At 34.2% G+C, this 13,412-nt stretch overlaps 1 protein-coding gene across 8 annotated transcripts in view; it reads right to left on the bottom strand.

Moving 5' to 3' along the window:
- Positions 1-13,412, bottom strand: part of Ih (I[[h]] channel) — a 196,989-nt gene that overhangs the window by 53,634 nt on the left and 129,943 nt on the right. For all 8 annotated transcript variants that reach the window (XM_064062914.1, XM_064062915.1, XM_064062917.1 and 5 more), the window contains one exon: positions 10,218-10,730. In XM_064062914.1, the coding sequence (XP_063918984.1) occupies positions 10,218-10,730 (513 nt within the window). The remainder of the gene's footprint in view (positions 1-10,217; positions 10,731-13,412) is intronic.

Here is a 13,412-nt window from a genome sequence, read left to right as displayed (position 1 = left end):
CAGGCCACATTTTATTATGACAAATATATCAAAGAATTTGAGGAAGTAGTTACAGAGTTTAGCGAAGATTCTTCTCAATCGATTAAAGATTGCATAAATATTTTGGAAAACAAAGATTTGCGACAAGATCTAGCTTTTCTAAGAAGCAATTATCAATTCGTATGTGAGGTAATAGAAAAGTTAGAAAAACCCAACATGTTGTTGGTAGATGCTATAAACTTAGTGAAAGAATTTAAACAACAAGCAAACGCAGTAAGGGGTGATATTGGTACTAGAGTATCTCAAAAACTTGACGAAGTGTTAAATAAAAATGCAGGTTTCGGTGTTCTTTCCGACGTTGCTCGTGTTTTACAACGCCAGGAGGTCGAAAATTTGGAGTTAGATTCAACATTAGTTGTAAAATTCCAATTTGCGCCAACAACGAGTGTGGATGTTGAACGCACATTCTCCAATTTTAAACACATTTTAATTGATCGGCGAAAAAATTTTACAGTGGACAACTTGGAACATATTATAATAATAAATTGTTTTAAAGAAAACTGAAATACGTGTGTAAAATATAAAGTCTAGGATTATTGTAATAATATTTTATCCAAAGTTCTAAGAAGCGTTCTTTGATTTGTAATATGATTATGTTTTTAATGCTTTTTTGCTTAAAATAAAACTTTTTTATTGAAAATGTTGTGCTTATTTAAGCGCTTATTCTTAATTTTTTTGTGCTTATAAATCCGCTCTCTAACAATTAATGTACTAATACTACTTTAACAACCCTTCCACAACTGGCAACTTGATAACTGTTAATTTCCTTGCACATAGCATAATCAGAGTGATTACACTTGCATTATATGTCTATAGTAGGTACAGTGCCGACAACTATAAACATTTTTCAAAGTTATATATCTTCTTAGTCACTTCGTTATAAATAAGTAATTTTCTGTGCCGCATTTTCATCAAAAAACATTTCTAATATTGAATTTGCATTGCAAATTGTGATGAATTTCCGCGTTAACTGTTCGTGCATATTAATTGCGTACACACTATCAATTCAAAACAGTAAAGTTTGGGTGCAGTAAATTATTGCATTACGAACTAACGAAATAGCAGTGATGAAAATCAATCGGGTAACATATGTAGGTTATAACCCACGACCTTGGGTACATAGAATAATAAACACACTAAAACGAATTTTATTTGTTTCTTGCTCTCGTTTCAATTCATTTCTATTAATTTTTCTCCATAAGGTAGTGCGCCCTCGAAGTAGAAGAATTATATTAAATCGTGAATAGCCTCTTGATTTAACTTCGGTAAAGTTTTCGGTGTAGACAGCAGAAGATATCTTTAACAAGTCTCCTCCGTCAACGTTAGGTACCTTCTTGGATATCCCCTTGGTATAAAAACTGCTTCTACAGTTTGAGTTGTTAAGATTCATTATTTTATACAATATAAACGATAATCTTAAAGCATACCGCCAAGTTCCCAGCAACCAGTTCAATAATTTCGTAGGTTATCTGTCCCGTAAACTGCCAACAGACAAACCCCGACAAACAGACGGAAACTGGAAATCAACATTTTCGAACTTAATAAAGTATGAAACGTGGAACAAACATTCAATTCGATACTAGCCCAAAGGATCCGATTATATAATACTTCACTAGCTTATGCTACCTAAGAATGTCAAAAAATTCTGACACATACGAAGCGACAAGCTGCACATGACATTTTTGTCAAGTTTCTCTGTATAAGTACCTATGAACAGTTAAGCAAAGGTTAATGACTCAATAAATATTTATTGTAGGAAGTCGGCTATTTATTAACGAAACTTTAGATTTTTTTTTAATTAGCATAATTATCCGAAATTTTACTGACCGTAGATTTTATGTAACACTTGCGGAAAATCATATTCGTTTCTGAAAACGCGTCACAGTAATGAAAGTCATTAGAGTTTTACAAGTTCGATATACAGAAACCAAAAGCAAAAATAATAAAATTCATTATCATTCTATGTAGCTAGATCCTGGGTCAGCTATAAGTAAAGGTACTATACAAATTTAGACATTTTCATACACCGTATGTCGGAAATGCATTTTGCACACTACGTATCAATAAAACAAACACGTGTATGCAATTGCAGTACGACACAAAATCACTATGTGATTACACCTAATTGTTACAGGATAATTGATAACTATGATTAAAAAAATATAAAGAACACCTTAGCTGTAACTGCTTAAAAATGTGGAGGTCAAAATATTAAGCGGATTTAAAAAAAACTAGACTTGCGGAACTAATGCATCAACCATAACCAAGTGAACATTCTTGTAAAAACTACTTTACTGAATAGTGGAATTTAAATTATTCTAATTTGCCTGTTCTTGTAATTAATTAACATGCACTTTGTTAAGTTGCCAACAACTGGAATGCATTTTATAGAGCTACAACCTTGACTTTGACTTAAAAAAAAACAGCAATGAAATAACAAACTTCCAATTGTAGAGACCGTCAATTTTGATACAATATTCGTGCTTCATGTTATTACTAAAAAAATAGTGATAATGTACCCCAAATAATTAACCGCAAATTGCATTTCCTTTTTCTATTTATTTGACAATCATTAGAATGTTATAATATGTAGGTGGATGGGTATGATTTATCTATAGCACCTATGTATTATGAATAGATCATGTACTTTTTGCACAGGAAAGTGTGTTGTATAGTGGAATATTTTATTATACCTGATTTTCTGGTAATTTTGTCACGATTCAGTTTTTGCAATCTACACTGTTGTTTCTACCAACACGTTTGAACATACATGTAAGTTCATAATTTTGTTATCATCAGGATGTACGACTATACTAATGCCTAGGTCATATTTTATTATAAAACATTTTTTTTCTGTTTTACTGAATATACATTCGTTAAAGCAAACAACTTAAAGAGAAACTTAAAATTTAAAATAAAATTAATTTTGCACAGACATCTTTATTAGTTTTATAACACTTCATTTCTTTCTAAATATCATGATTTGTTAACACAACTTAAGCAGTTTCGCTCATTAACTTAATATTTGGAAATTATTTCTGCGAATGTTTATAATTTGCTAGTATAAGTAAGCTACGTTTATGTAATTTACAAATTAAACATAAAAAAATGATCAAAGAACTGTTTAAGTCATAACTGCCAGAAGAGTTACATAAGTGCAGTAAAATCATCATGTCTAATTTGTAGATTGACGTAAGGTTAATGCGAAACATGTTAGCTCGGAATGAACATGTGTTCTAGTCAGGCGAATTTTTAAGTATCACACTACCGTAAGAAAGCTACAATGATTGAGCATCCTCTTGTCTTATATTTCATCTCACAGATTAATAAATGCATGAATATTTTTTATTGAGAACATTTATGCAAATTAGAATTCACGCAACAATATTTTTCGAAAGTATAATCAAACCTCGTCGGTGAGTTAATTAAATCGAACTTTTTTACAATCGCAAATTTGCCCGCAGATAGGAAATTCACCTAAGCATGTATCGATCGCTCGCGCTCGCTAAAAAAGAAAGAACCTACCAAAAATCAAATAAATCCGCTAACAAGGTCATATAATTAATTGGACTTCGTTCCCTATCTTTTTTTTACCTTAGCTGTGAAGCCATTTCTACAGACGTATTCAAGCGACAAGGGGTCATTATTAGACAGTAATAAATAACAGTGGGCCTCGTATTAGTCAATAAACCGCTTTTAGTAGACAAATTGGATTGGATTAGAAACCAAACGACACAATTACAACGGATTGACATTTCAGATGCACCGATCCAATTTAACAGCAGTAAGTTAGTGTGTAAAATTTTACGGTTATGGGTCAGCATGATCTTGAGGAAAGGTGTAGGGTCAGAATAGGAGTTAGAAGAATCGCAACCTTCACAATGTAAAATCGTAGAATATCCTCATCAACTTTTTATTCCGCCTCTGGAGAAATCGGTAGATGCGAAACGGAGATGCAGAGCCAAACTTACTGATGCTGGGCTAAATTTTTAATATGCATCCATGTAATTCAGGGATTTCAGTAACAAACGCTTGGAACAGGTGATAATAGATCAGGAAGTGGCTGAAAGGCAGATACTAAATTTTAAGCAGGACGGTGTCAATAATAAAACAAGAGAGCGTTGTCTCGGCACATAAAAAAATAATGGTACCTGAAAAGAAGGATTCCGAATTTAACAACGAAAATGTAGTTTATAGAAATTAATGGTACTAGCAGCAGTTACCACTGTCGATATAGACGACAGACAGACGGAAACGCGAGACCTACTTTTTCATACTCTAGGGGTCCTGAAACATCGAGAAAACGCGAAAGTAACCATTCGTGGGATGGACCCTATTACTTCCTTGTTTACGCTCGGGAGGTAACTTCTTCAGTGAGAAAAATAATGCACATAACGTATCAACGAGTGAAAGACGATAGCAAAATAAAGCATCGTATGTTGTGGGAAATATTCATGTCTGCTGAGGTTGCAAAATTTATATGTATAAAGATTACTACATTAATCTGACCGACTTTTGTCCAGTCGGTTGCTAGGAATGCAAATAAAGTACGACTGCTATTATTATTATTATTTTTAAGTAACGGGGCTTTGAAACAAGTTGTAATGTAGTCGTTTATCTTTAACTGAAGCTCTTTTGATACATCAACAAATTTTTAATGTTTCCTTTTTTGCAAGAACCGCGGTATTATGGAGGACCGCTGCGCTGTGGCAACCTATCTTCCTACTGCTCCTATATTCCTTCCGAACTAAGCATAATATCGGAAGTATCAGAACACAGTGAAATGTCGTTCTGACCTTCTCAATTAACATTTTTGTAAAACATCTGCATTGTATCATTTTAGATTTCCATGTGCTACATTAAATTAGTTTTCATCTTACTCGTGTCATGTTCATGTTAATGAATGGCATTTGTTATTAGTTCTGAGGACAGTGGAAACGAAATAAAAATTCAAAGCAAGTTCATTTCATTAAACTATAAATTAAAATCTCATTCATGGTCTACACTGGAAATTAGCTGTGGGTGCAATAAAACATCCCAGGTCGTTAAAATTATTCATGAGTTCATTAAAGTTAATATAATCTTTGGACCGGTATCTATAAAGTCATGTAATCCGCTAGTACTTGTAGAGTTCACGGGGTAAATTAAAGAAAAACAAAGCTTTACTTACAAAGCTCGCAAGTTTCCGGTTTTCGTTTTAATTACAAAATAAACACGTGGGCCATATTACAGGTGTACCCAATTTTACTAAGTGTTTCACGGGGTTTAAAGCTCTTTGCAAACTTTTCGTATAAAAACACCAGAATATGCATTTTTAAACAGAAGGTTCCACTTGTCCTTTTGTCCGGAAATAATCAACGAATGGCGGTGGCACAAAGGGTATTAACTTAACAATCCTCTTACTCTTAGTTTTACGTCGAATTTCTCTGGATAAAAACCCTTTCACAAATGTTTCATAACAGTTGTCTAATTAGAATGTGCAACGTTGTAACGCTGTTTTATTATTGTGCAGCATTACATTGCTAAGGGACAAAAAGAGATGTGCCCGGTCTGAATTCAGTCTGCAAATCCGAATATGTTAAAATCCAAGCAGCTAATTTCTTTTTTATCCTCGAAAGCTAATAGGTTAATGCATTTTTAATGTGAAAGGAGCGCGTATTTTGCAAAAAAGGTAGGTGGGTAAGCTAAACATATACGGAAATTGTGTGTACAACTATTATTAATTAGGTCATTAGTGAAATATTTCATTGCTAAGAATATTATTCGAGACAACTACACTCAGCACTACAACTCAGTAGCAGTACAATAGTTATACAGTCGGTAAAATTACAGAATATTTTCTTTTCGTCCGTATTCTGTCAAACACAAAACTTTGTTCAACTTAATATTACAATATACAAATCTCCAAAGCAGAAATACAGTGATAAAACTAGACATTTTACGTTCTTCTCTGTATATCAATGTACCGTAGTAGAATTTATTTCCACAGCAAATCATATTTGCAAATTAATTTTTTCTTCAAATGTAAATGCGTAAGAAAAAAAGATAATTACCAATTTAATTGCAACAATTATCTACAGTAGTTAGCTGTGGAACGAACAGCGCGAAATTCAATTACGCTATCCAGTAATTTAACAATTTTGACGGACTAATAAGATTAGTCTTACTCACATTTTGCTATTTGTAGCATAGAATTTTCGTACTTAGTATCAACTGTATAACTCGGTAGCAGTGCGAGGTGAATTATAACTGAAAGATATTTTCTATTGGTACGTAAGCTTATTTTTCAAATAAGTGAACGATTGTTACCAGATAGCTTATTTCAAAGAACAAATTTGGAATAAATACTTCTTTCCTAAAAAAGCTGAAATATTTTCAATTGCAGTATAAAAACCCTTGTGCGATAATTATTATAAATTATCTTAAATTATATAACTATTATATGATATACATACAATATACTTAAATAGATTTTAATCACACTTTGTTGCTTAAACGTTTACACCTGAAATATTTCTATATGATTTAATTTACACCAAAAATTAAAAAAAAAATAGAAGATATCAATGTTCCTCAAAGCCAAAATGTTGCTCAAATTCCGAGAAATACAATCAAAAACGTTTTCAGTGAACGTTTACAGTGTGAAAAAGTGCAGACCAAGTAACAGAAGTATTGTATAGAGAAAAGTATTAATTTTAGTGTATTAAAGTTATAAGTGAGACAAATTTTTACTGATTGATTTAACAAATATGACACACAATTCAGCGGTGATGCCGCTAGTAGACTAAGATTTTGATGTTGTCAGGTCAACTATAAGTAAATAACCTTCTATCGAATATAACAGCAACAATTAATTTTATGCGGTCGTTAATGTGCATTTATCTTACTACGACAAATAATAAGCAAATAAATAAACAGTCTTCCCTTTTTCATATTTCTTAGACTTCATCGCGTCAAATATTTCTCTTTATAATTCTGCCTACAGCCTTACATTCAGTTAGTCTGATATCATACACAATACAGTAACGTTATCGTAAATATTATCGCCTCCAACATGTGCCTACCATTCTAGTATCATTATCCGTTATCGGTATCCTTTGAATTCTATTATCTATTCCTAAAAGTACGCCTATTGATTGGAAATAATAATTCTTTGTTTTTGTTTTCAGAATTTATTTAAAAGATTTCAGCATACGAAAGTAAAACTGCGATAATTTAGTTATTCAGAGGGTTTGCATCTGGCATACGTCACACAGGCCTAATTAACTATTGCCAACCAATTTCATTTAATGAGTAGAGCTCGACTGAGTATGCACTAAATAATTAATAAGTAATTAGTAGTTGTGTTTATCACGGGTTTGCTTTATCGTTTTCTAGGTTTTTTGACTCGTAAAATTTATTGTTTGACTTCCCCGTTACAAAAAAAGTTATCTAAATCCCTGCTACCATCACCAATAATAATTAAAAATTTTGTCAAAATTTTATTCTAGAAACTAAGTAGATAGAGAGAAAGTAGAGAGGTATGTTCAAACTTTTCTGTTTGCACGGTACTTTCCTATTTGCAGGACAAAATAAAATCTGTGTTATGCTTTAATATTTACAAGAAACAGAGACTTTTCATTGATTTTAAACAATGTTTCACTTAGAAAATAAAAAAAGAAAAAAATCGTGACCAAATTTATGTACTGCCGATGCCGTCGCTACTGAATATTTCTTCCAAAACTGTTGATATTTCCGAAACAATTTTGTTACCTGCCGATGTAGAACTTTAATTTTTTCACATATTAATAACAAAAATGTTATGGCCGGTGGTGTAGCATTACGGGGAATTTAATGTATTTTGAAATGTCTGCTTTTATGGGGACTTAAATTATCATACTTTTTTTAAGTCTATGTCTGTAACTTTTTTATTTAAATTACTTTTTACTTCCTGAGCGGGTCGATCGGACGAATGGCCACTTTTATGTTTTCTCGACGTTTCATGGCCCCTAGATTATGAAAAAATTGGTCTCCCGTTTCTGTGTGTGTGTCTGTCTGTCTAGCATCTGCGTCGAATTTTATAAGACGCGTAATCTCCGAAACTGCTGCACCGATTGTTGTTAAATTTTGTACATATATTAGGAATGTCATGTAGATGGTTAAACGCTAATGATGATGACGCAGAGTCAAAGAATTCGATTTTAAAATGATTTCAGTGTTATATAATAATAAACTCCTACACTTATGGTGTACGAATCCGATTTGAGTCTTTTTCCTAAACATTCAAATATTCACAAAAAAAAAATAAAACAGTATAATAACATATTACCATTAACTCAGGATATAAGCGACTATGGTCAAGTGGTTAAGGCGTCAGGATGTGGACCCGACCTCGTAAGTTCGATGCCAGACTTCGCCGTTCTTTTTTCCCTTTTTTTTTTCTAGCGCTGTGTAAGAATTAGGAGTATAATATTTAATAACAAAATTCAAAACATTCTCTTCAACTGTGGCTTAATTAATAATTTTAGTCCTATGTTTTGAAGCAACAGATTCATTCAAATCAAACAAATTTCTACGTGAATTCTCCCGACGTATAAACAAACACTTGAAGCGAAAGCGTATTATTGCTGAGAGACCAGTTTTTCTCGTTTTACGTTGTCCGTACTTGTGCAATTTGCAAAATCCCTTGTAATTTGCGTCCCCACGGCGCAGGGGCTGCGGGGGTGTTATTTATAACGCTAGTTTTTCCTTTATAGAGGTTTTCACAAAACAAACATGATAAAATCTAATTTTATAAGAAAGTGTGGCTTTCCAACACGGGGTTATTACGAAAGCGAAATAATGTATTACTAATAAGCAAAAATTACAAATGCACTTGCCCGTTAATTATTATCCATTATATACATATTAGGAAGATGTAGTGTGAAAACCACAGGGAAACATCCTTTCTCCGTTTTTTTTTTCTGAAATTCATCTGATTTCTATTGCTACAGTTACATCTGAAAATGCAAACGTTGTGCATTTGTTTTTTTTTTTATATTTGATGAATCGACATATTTTAGCGTAATATTAAACAAAAATTGTGTAACACTTGTTAGTATTTTAAAAACACTGAACGATTGGTCGCCATGATATTTTGTAAATACTATATTTTAGACCTACAAATTGATACAACGATTTCGATCGTTCTTAAAGAAATTCTAGAATATTTTTTAATAAATACAAGTGTTGCATTTTAGCAGTTCACCTTCACAAATAGGAAGTATAAAAAGCAGATCCGGAAGGATATCAATTCGGGGCCAAACATACAAAAATTTTGGAAAATTATGTTAATAGTCAATTGTTTGGGGCGATTATGATATATCGATCTAGAATTCTATAATTAGAAACCAATTAAGCAAAGTTCCATGCTACATTTTCAATGGTTCTCACCCTGTAGCTAAAAATAATCGCAAACTTCACGCGACGGTAGTAAGAGTTGCAAGGGTAAAACACGTCAGGAGCGTACATCATCTAAGAAAACGACTTTTAAATGGATACTTCTTCACATTTAAAGATGCGAAATCAATAGGCCTCTATTTTCATCATTTTTATCAACGCAGACATTTTTACTGATAACGAAGAACAAAAAAATTTGATCCTAAGTGATACCTCAGCCTCTCACGCGCACGTGAAGCCTTTTTTGAGTTAAAACCGCCCCCAGCATCAATGGTCGACTGAATTATTCAAATCGCGTCTATTTAATCTGTCTGGATTACCAAACTTCAATTAAGCGATGATGTAAAACCGTTTTCGATGATCCTTATCATTTGTCCCACCTCTTTTTAAACATGCCAGCGTCTAATTAACGCCGTTTTGGAGACAATAACAATAAGAGAAACTTCTCTAGTTTTAGCCAAGCTTGCATTGAATTGTATAATTTTACGGGTTATTTTCGGAAATAATTTTATGGGCGTTTTGATAGTCAGGTGCTTTTAATATTAGACCTGTGTTGCGACCCATTTGAAAAGCGTTCATAGTTAGTTTTTGTCAATAATGGAAAAATATCAAATCATTAATGTTTTCAAATAAGCAGGAAATTATATCATGTTAACTTGTTATCTCTGGTCACATTATGATTATGCGGTTAGCAAATATTTTAGTGATTTCCGTGTGAAAACTTGTTTAAATGACTAAAAGGCCTTAAAGCTACCACTTACCGAAAGCTGGAGCAAGGATGGATGACCCAGTGTCCGGCGGCCTTCTGCCGTATTCGCTCCTTCATGAGGGCCTTCTTGGAGCCGAAGAGTTTCATGGCGAGTTTGTTGTCAGTGGGCTGGAAAAGGGCCTGCAGTTGGTTCTTGATGAAGCTCTGCTTCCCAGCCTCAGCCGAGCCGAGGGGAGTGGGCCCCGGTTCCTCCTTGGGGGTGCCGTACAGCGAGACATCGTCCACGCCGAAGTGGACCTTGCCGCTGCCCTTGTAGTTCATGTCGTTGGAGAGGTAGTCCGCGATGAGCAGCGTCTCGTCATCGAGTGCGGTCACCAGGGAGTCGGTGCACGTGTTGGTGTTCTCGATGCTGATCTTGATGGAGTCATCCTTGGCCAAGCGGCGCGGCGGCGGCGAGCGGATCTCTTCTTCGGACTGAGCCGCGGCCACCCGCCCGTTCGCTAGCCGTAGACTGGGCACGCGCCGAGCTCCGCCACGTCTTTCTCCGCCGTCCCCGCCGCCGTCCCTGAAACACCACACACGACAACATCACCACGTGCTCGCCGGCGACGCTCTCCTCCAGGAAGTGGACGCTGAGGACGGAATACAGAATGACGGGCTAATGGCGCGCCTCAAAGTCCACCACCTACGTCCGTCCGACTGGACGTAATGGTTCACGGTGACATGTCCCTCCCTTTGAGTGCGAAGCACCGCTGAAGGTTAACAATCGTGTCCTCTATCATTAACTTGTTCGCTGTGTTGTATTATGTGCGATTGTGCTGATATTTCATTTTCATGGAAACGTTACGTCAAAAATGGAAAAAATACCCGGTGAATTACTGAATGAAAGTTGATTGGTGGGTACTTTTCAAATGTTTACGTCAATGAAACATTTACATAGAGAAGATAAAAGTTCTAGAGACATTCTTATAAAATGCACATGGCCAAAACATTCTCCATAAATAAACGTTACACATTTGCAGTTTGCACTTTAACTCGTCTCCTCATAAATCATCATTCTGTGGTTAACACTATTAATGAAATCCTTTTATAAATAGTTACACTTTTTTATTTAAATACCTAGTGACTGAAGCCTAACAACACAATAAATATTGTCTATGTAAAAAGATGTTATAGCATTAGGTTGTTGAATGAATTTATGAATTGCTGAAATATGAGCATTTTAAAACTTAGTATTACTATTCGTCTATTAGCGATTTCATTAGATGGATAATCTCCTTAACGACCGTACCGATTACTTTGAAATTTTAGATGCACTTTAAAATTATCATGAAGACAAGCTCATTCTTTCTGAAATATTGATGATGTTATTTTAAAAAATTGTAAAGAAAACTTCGTACCAAATGTGTGCTTTAAGCGTTGTTTTATAAAAATCTGTAATAAAATACTTACTCTATTTATTTGCTAAATTCTAATCAAATTCCACATTCGTCATAAAAAGCTAAATTTAACCGCCTTGGCTCATAAATAACTATTATTAGTCCATTCCACTTCGTCAGCTGACATCGAGCTAATGATTTAAAAAAAAAATTATAAAGGTTTATTGCCCGAAGACATTACTTGTAGTTCACTAACTTGTTTGTATTTGTCGAATCATTAAACAGGTTTTTAAAAAAAGTGTATGCATCTGTTTATTTTATGATGTTATCTATAGTTTTCTTCAAATGTTCAGGACACGATAGGGTTACCTTCAGCAGCTCTCTAGGTACTTTTTTGGAATAATAAATAAATAAAGAAATATTTTAAACAGTGACAAGACGTATGTTGAGATGATCAATAGTTATTTATACTACAAGGGATGTAGGTGATCGTTACCAGGACGATGTTTGCGCCCGAGCGTTAGCGAAGGCTGGCAAAATGGTCTGAGGCTGGTCAAGAGCACTACATCCGGATTGTGTATACAGGGTTATTCAGCTAAGATGACCTATTTGTGTTTTTAAAATTGGCAACCCATAATACCGATTCCACTTGAGCCTGGATTACAAAAAATGTTTCAAAACTGAATTGTATCAAAGTTTGCCTATACATATAAGTGTATAGAAACGTCAGCGTCAGAAAAATGCCTATGCATTCTTACGATAATAACAAGAAAACCGACATGTTTGCCGAATCTAAAAGAGATTTTTGAGGGCAAATTGTGTTTTTTTATGTCCTGGTAGGTGAACGAAACACATTCAATAAATTTAAGACTGTCATGCAACTGTAATAAATTGCTGACTTTGGCTTCTTCACTGAACAAAACACACTCAATAAAATTGGGATTAATTTGGATTTGGTTTCTTATAAAGTTATAAAAATCCAATCTTTGTGGTTAGTTTGTGGGTCGAAGTGCATGCTCCAGGTGCAGATGGTTAGAGCGGTTAGGATGAAATTTATTTATTTGTCTAGCAATAGCAATTTGTCCCATAACTCTCATATGAGGATTCTCATTAACTTGTGCAAGAAGTTATAGTTCATTTTCCAAGCTAGTAGCAGTCTGATTCCATTTCCTCTTGTTAGCAGGCCACTTTCTTACGCAACGAATTTTCTAGCCTCTTGAAAATTTTGGGTGTTGGGGCCACACGGTCAGGGTATCTTCGGGCATACAATTGTGCTGTACGCTTAGCCTTTTTGTGTCATTCTCCATAATGTGTCCATAACTAAGGATCATGTCGGTTTTCTCGTTATTGAATGCATTGGCGTTTTTCTGACACTGACCAACGTCAACACTGACGTTTCTGTACATTTAGCAAACTTTGATACAATTTAATTTTGAAACATTTTTTTGTAATCCAGATTCAGGTGGAATCGGTATTTTGGGTTGCCTATTTTAAAAACATAAATGGGTCATCTTAGCTGAATAACCCTGTATAACACACTTTCCACTTTCGGCCGTAATTTTAAACAGAAAACTTATTTGTTAAAAATATACAATATGACATTCACGCAGTCAGTTTTGGTTGCAATTTTTTTCATTTGTATGTTTTTTTAGCCACTGTTTGTTAGTGTCAAAACTTGAGTTGATTTAAAATGGATGTTACTGAAAATGCCAAAAACATGGAACTTGAAGAGGGCGCAAGCGAACTTCGGGTAATTTTTACGATAGTTGCTGTTTTGTGCTGTCCAATCCCTGATGATTAAGTAATACAATTTTTGTAGATACAAAAATAACGTTCTGAATACAAATACGTAATGCAACACAACGTCT

Source organism: Zophobas morio, unplaced genomic scaffold (genome assembly GCF_036711695.1).
Source record: "Zophobas morio isolate AGI-343-1 ecotype UQ-CSIRO unplaced genomic scaffold, CSIRO_AGI_Zmor_V1 ptg000023l, whole genome shotgun sequence".
In the NCBI taxonomy this organism is placed as follows: Eukaryota; Metazoa; Arthropoda; class Insecta; order Coleoptera; family Tenebrionidae; genus Zophobas; species Zophobas morio.
The sequence above is the reverse complement of the archived record's forward strand: the minus strand, read 5'-3'. Positions and strand labels throughout refer to the sequence as shown.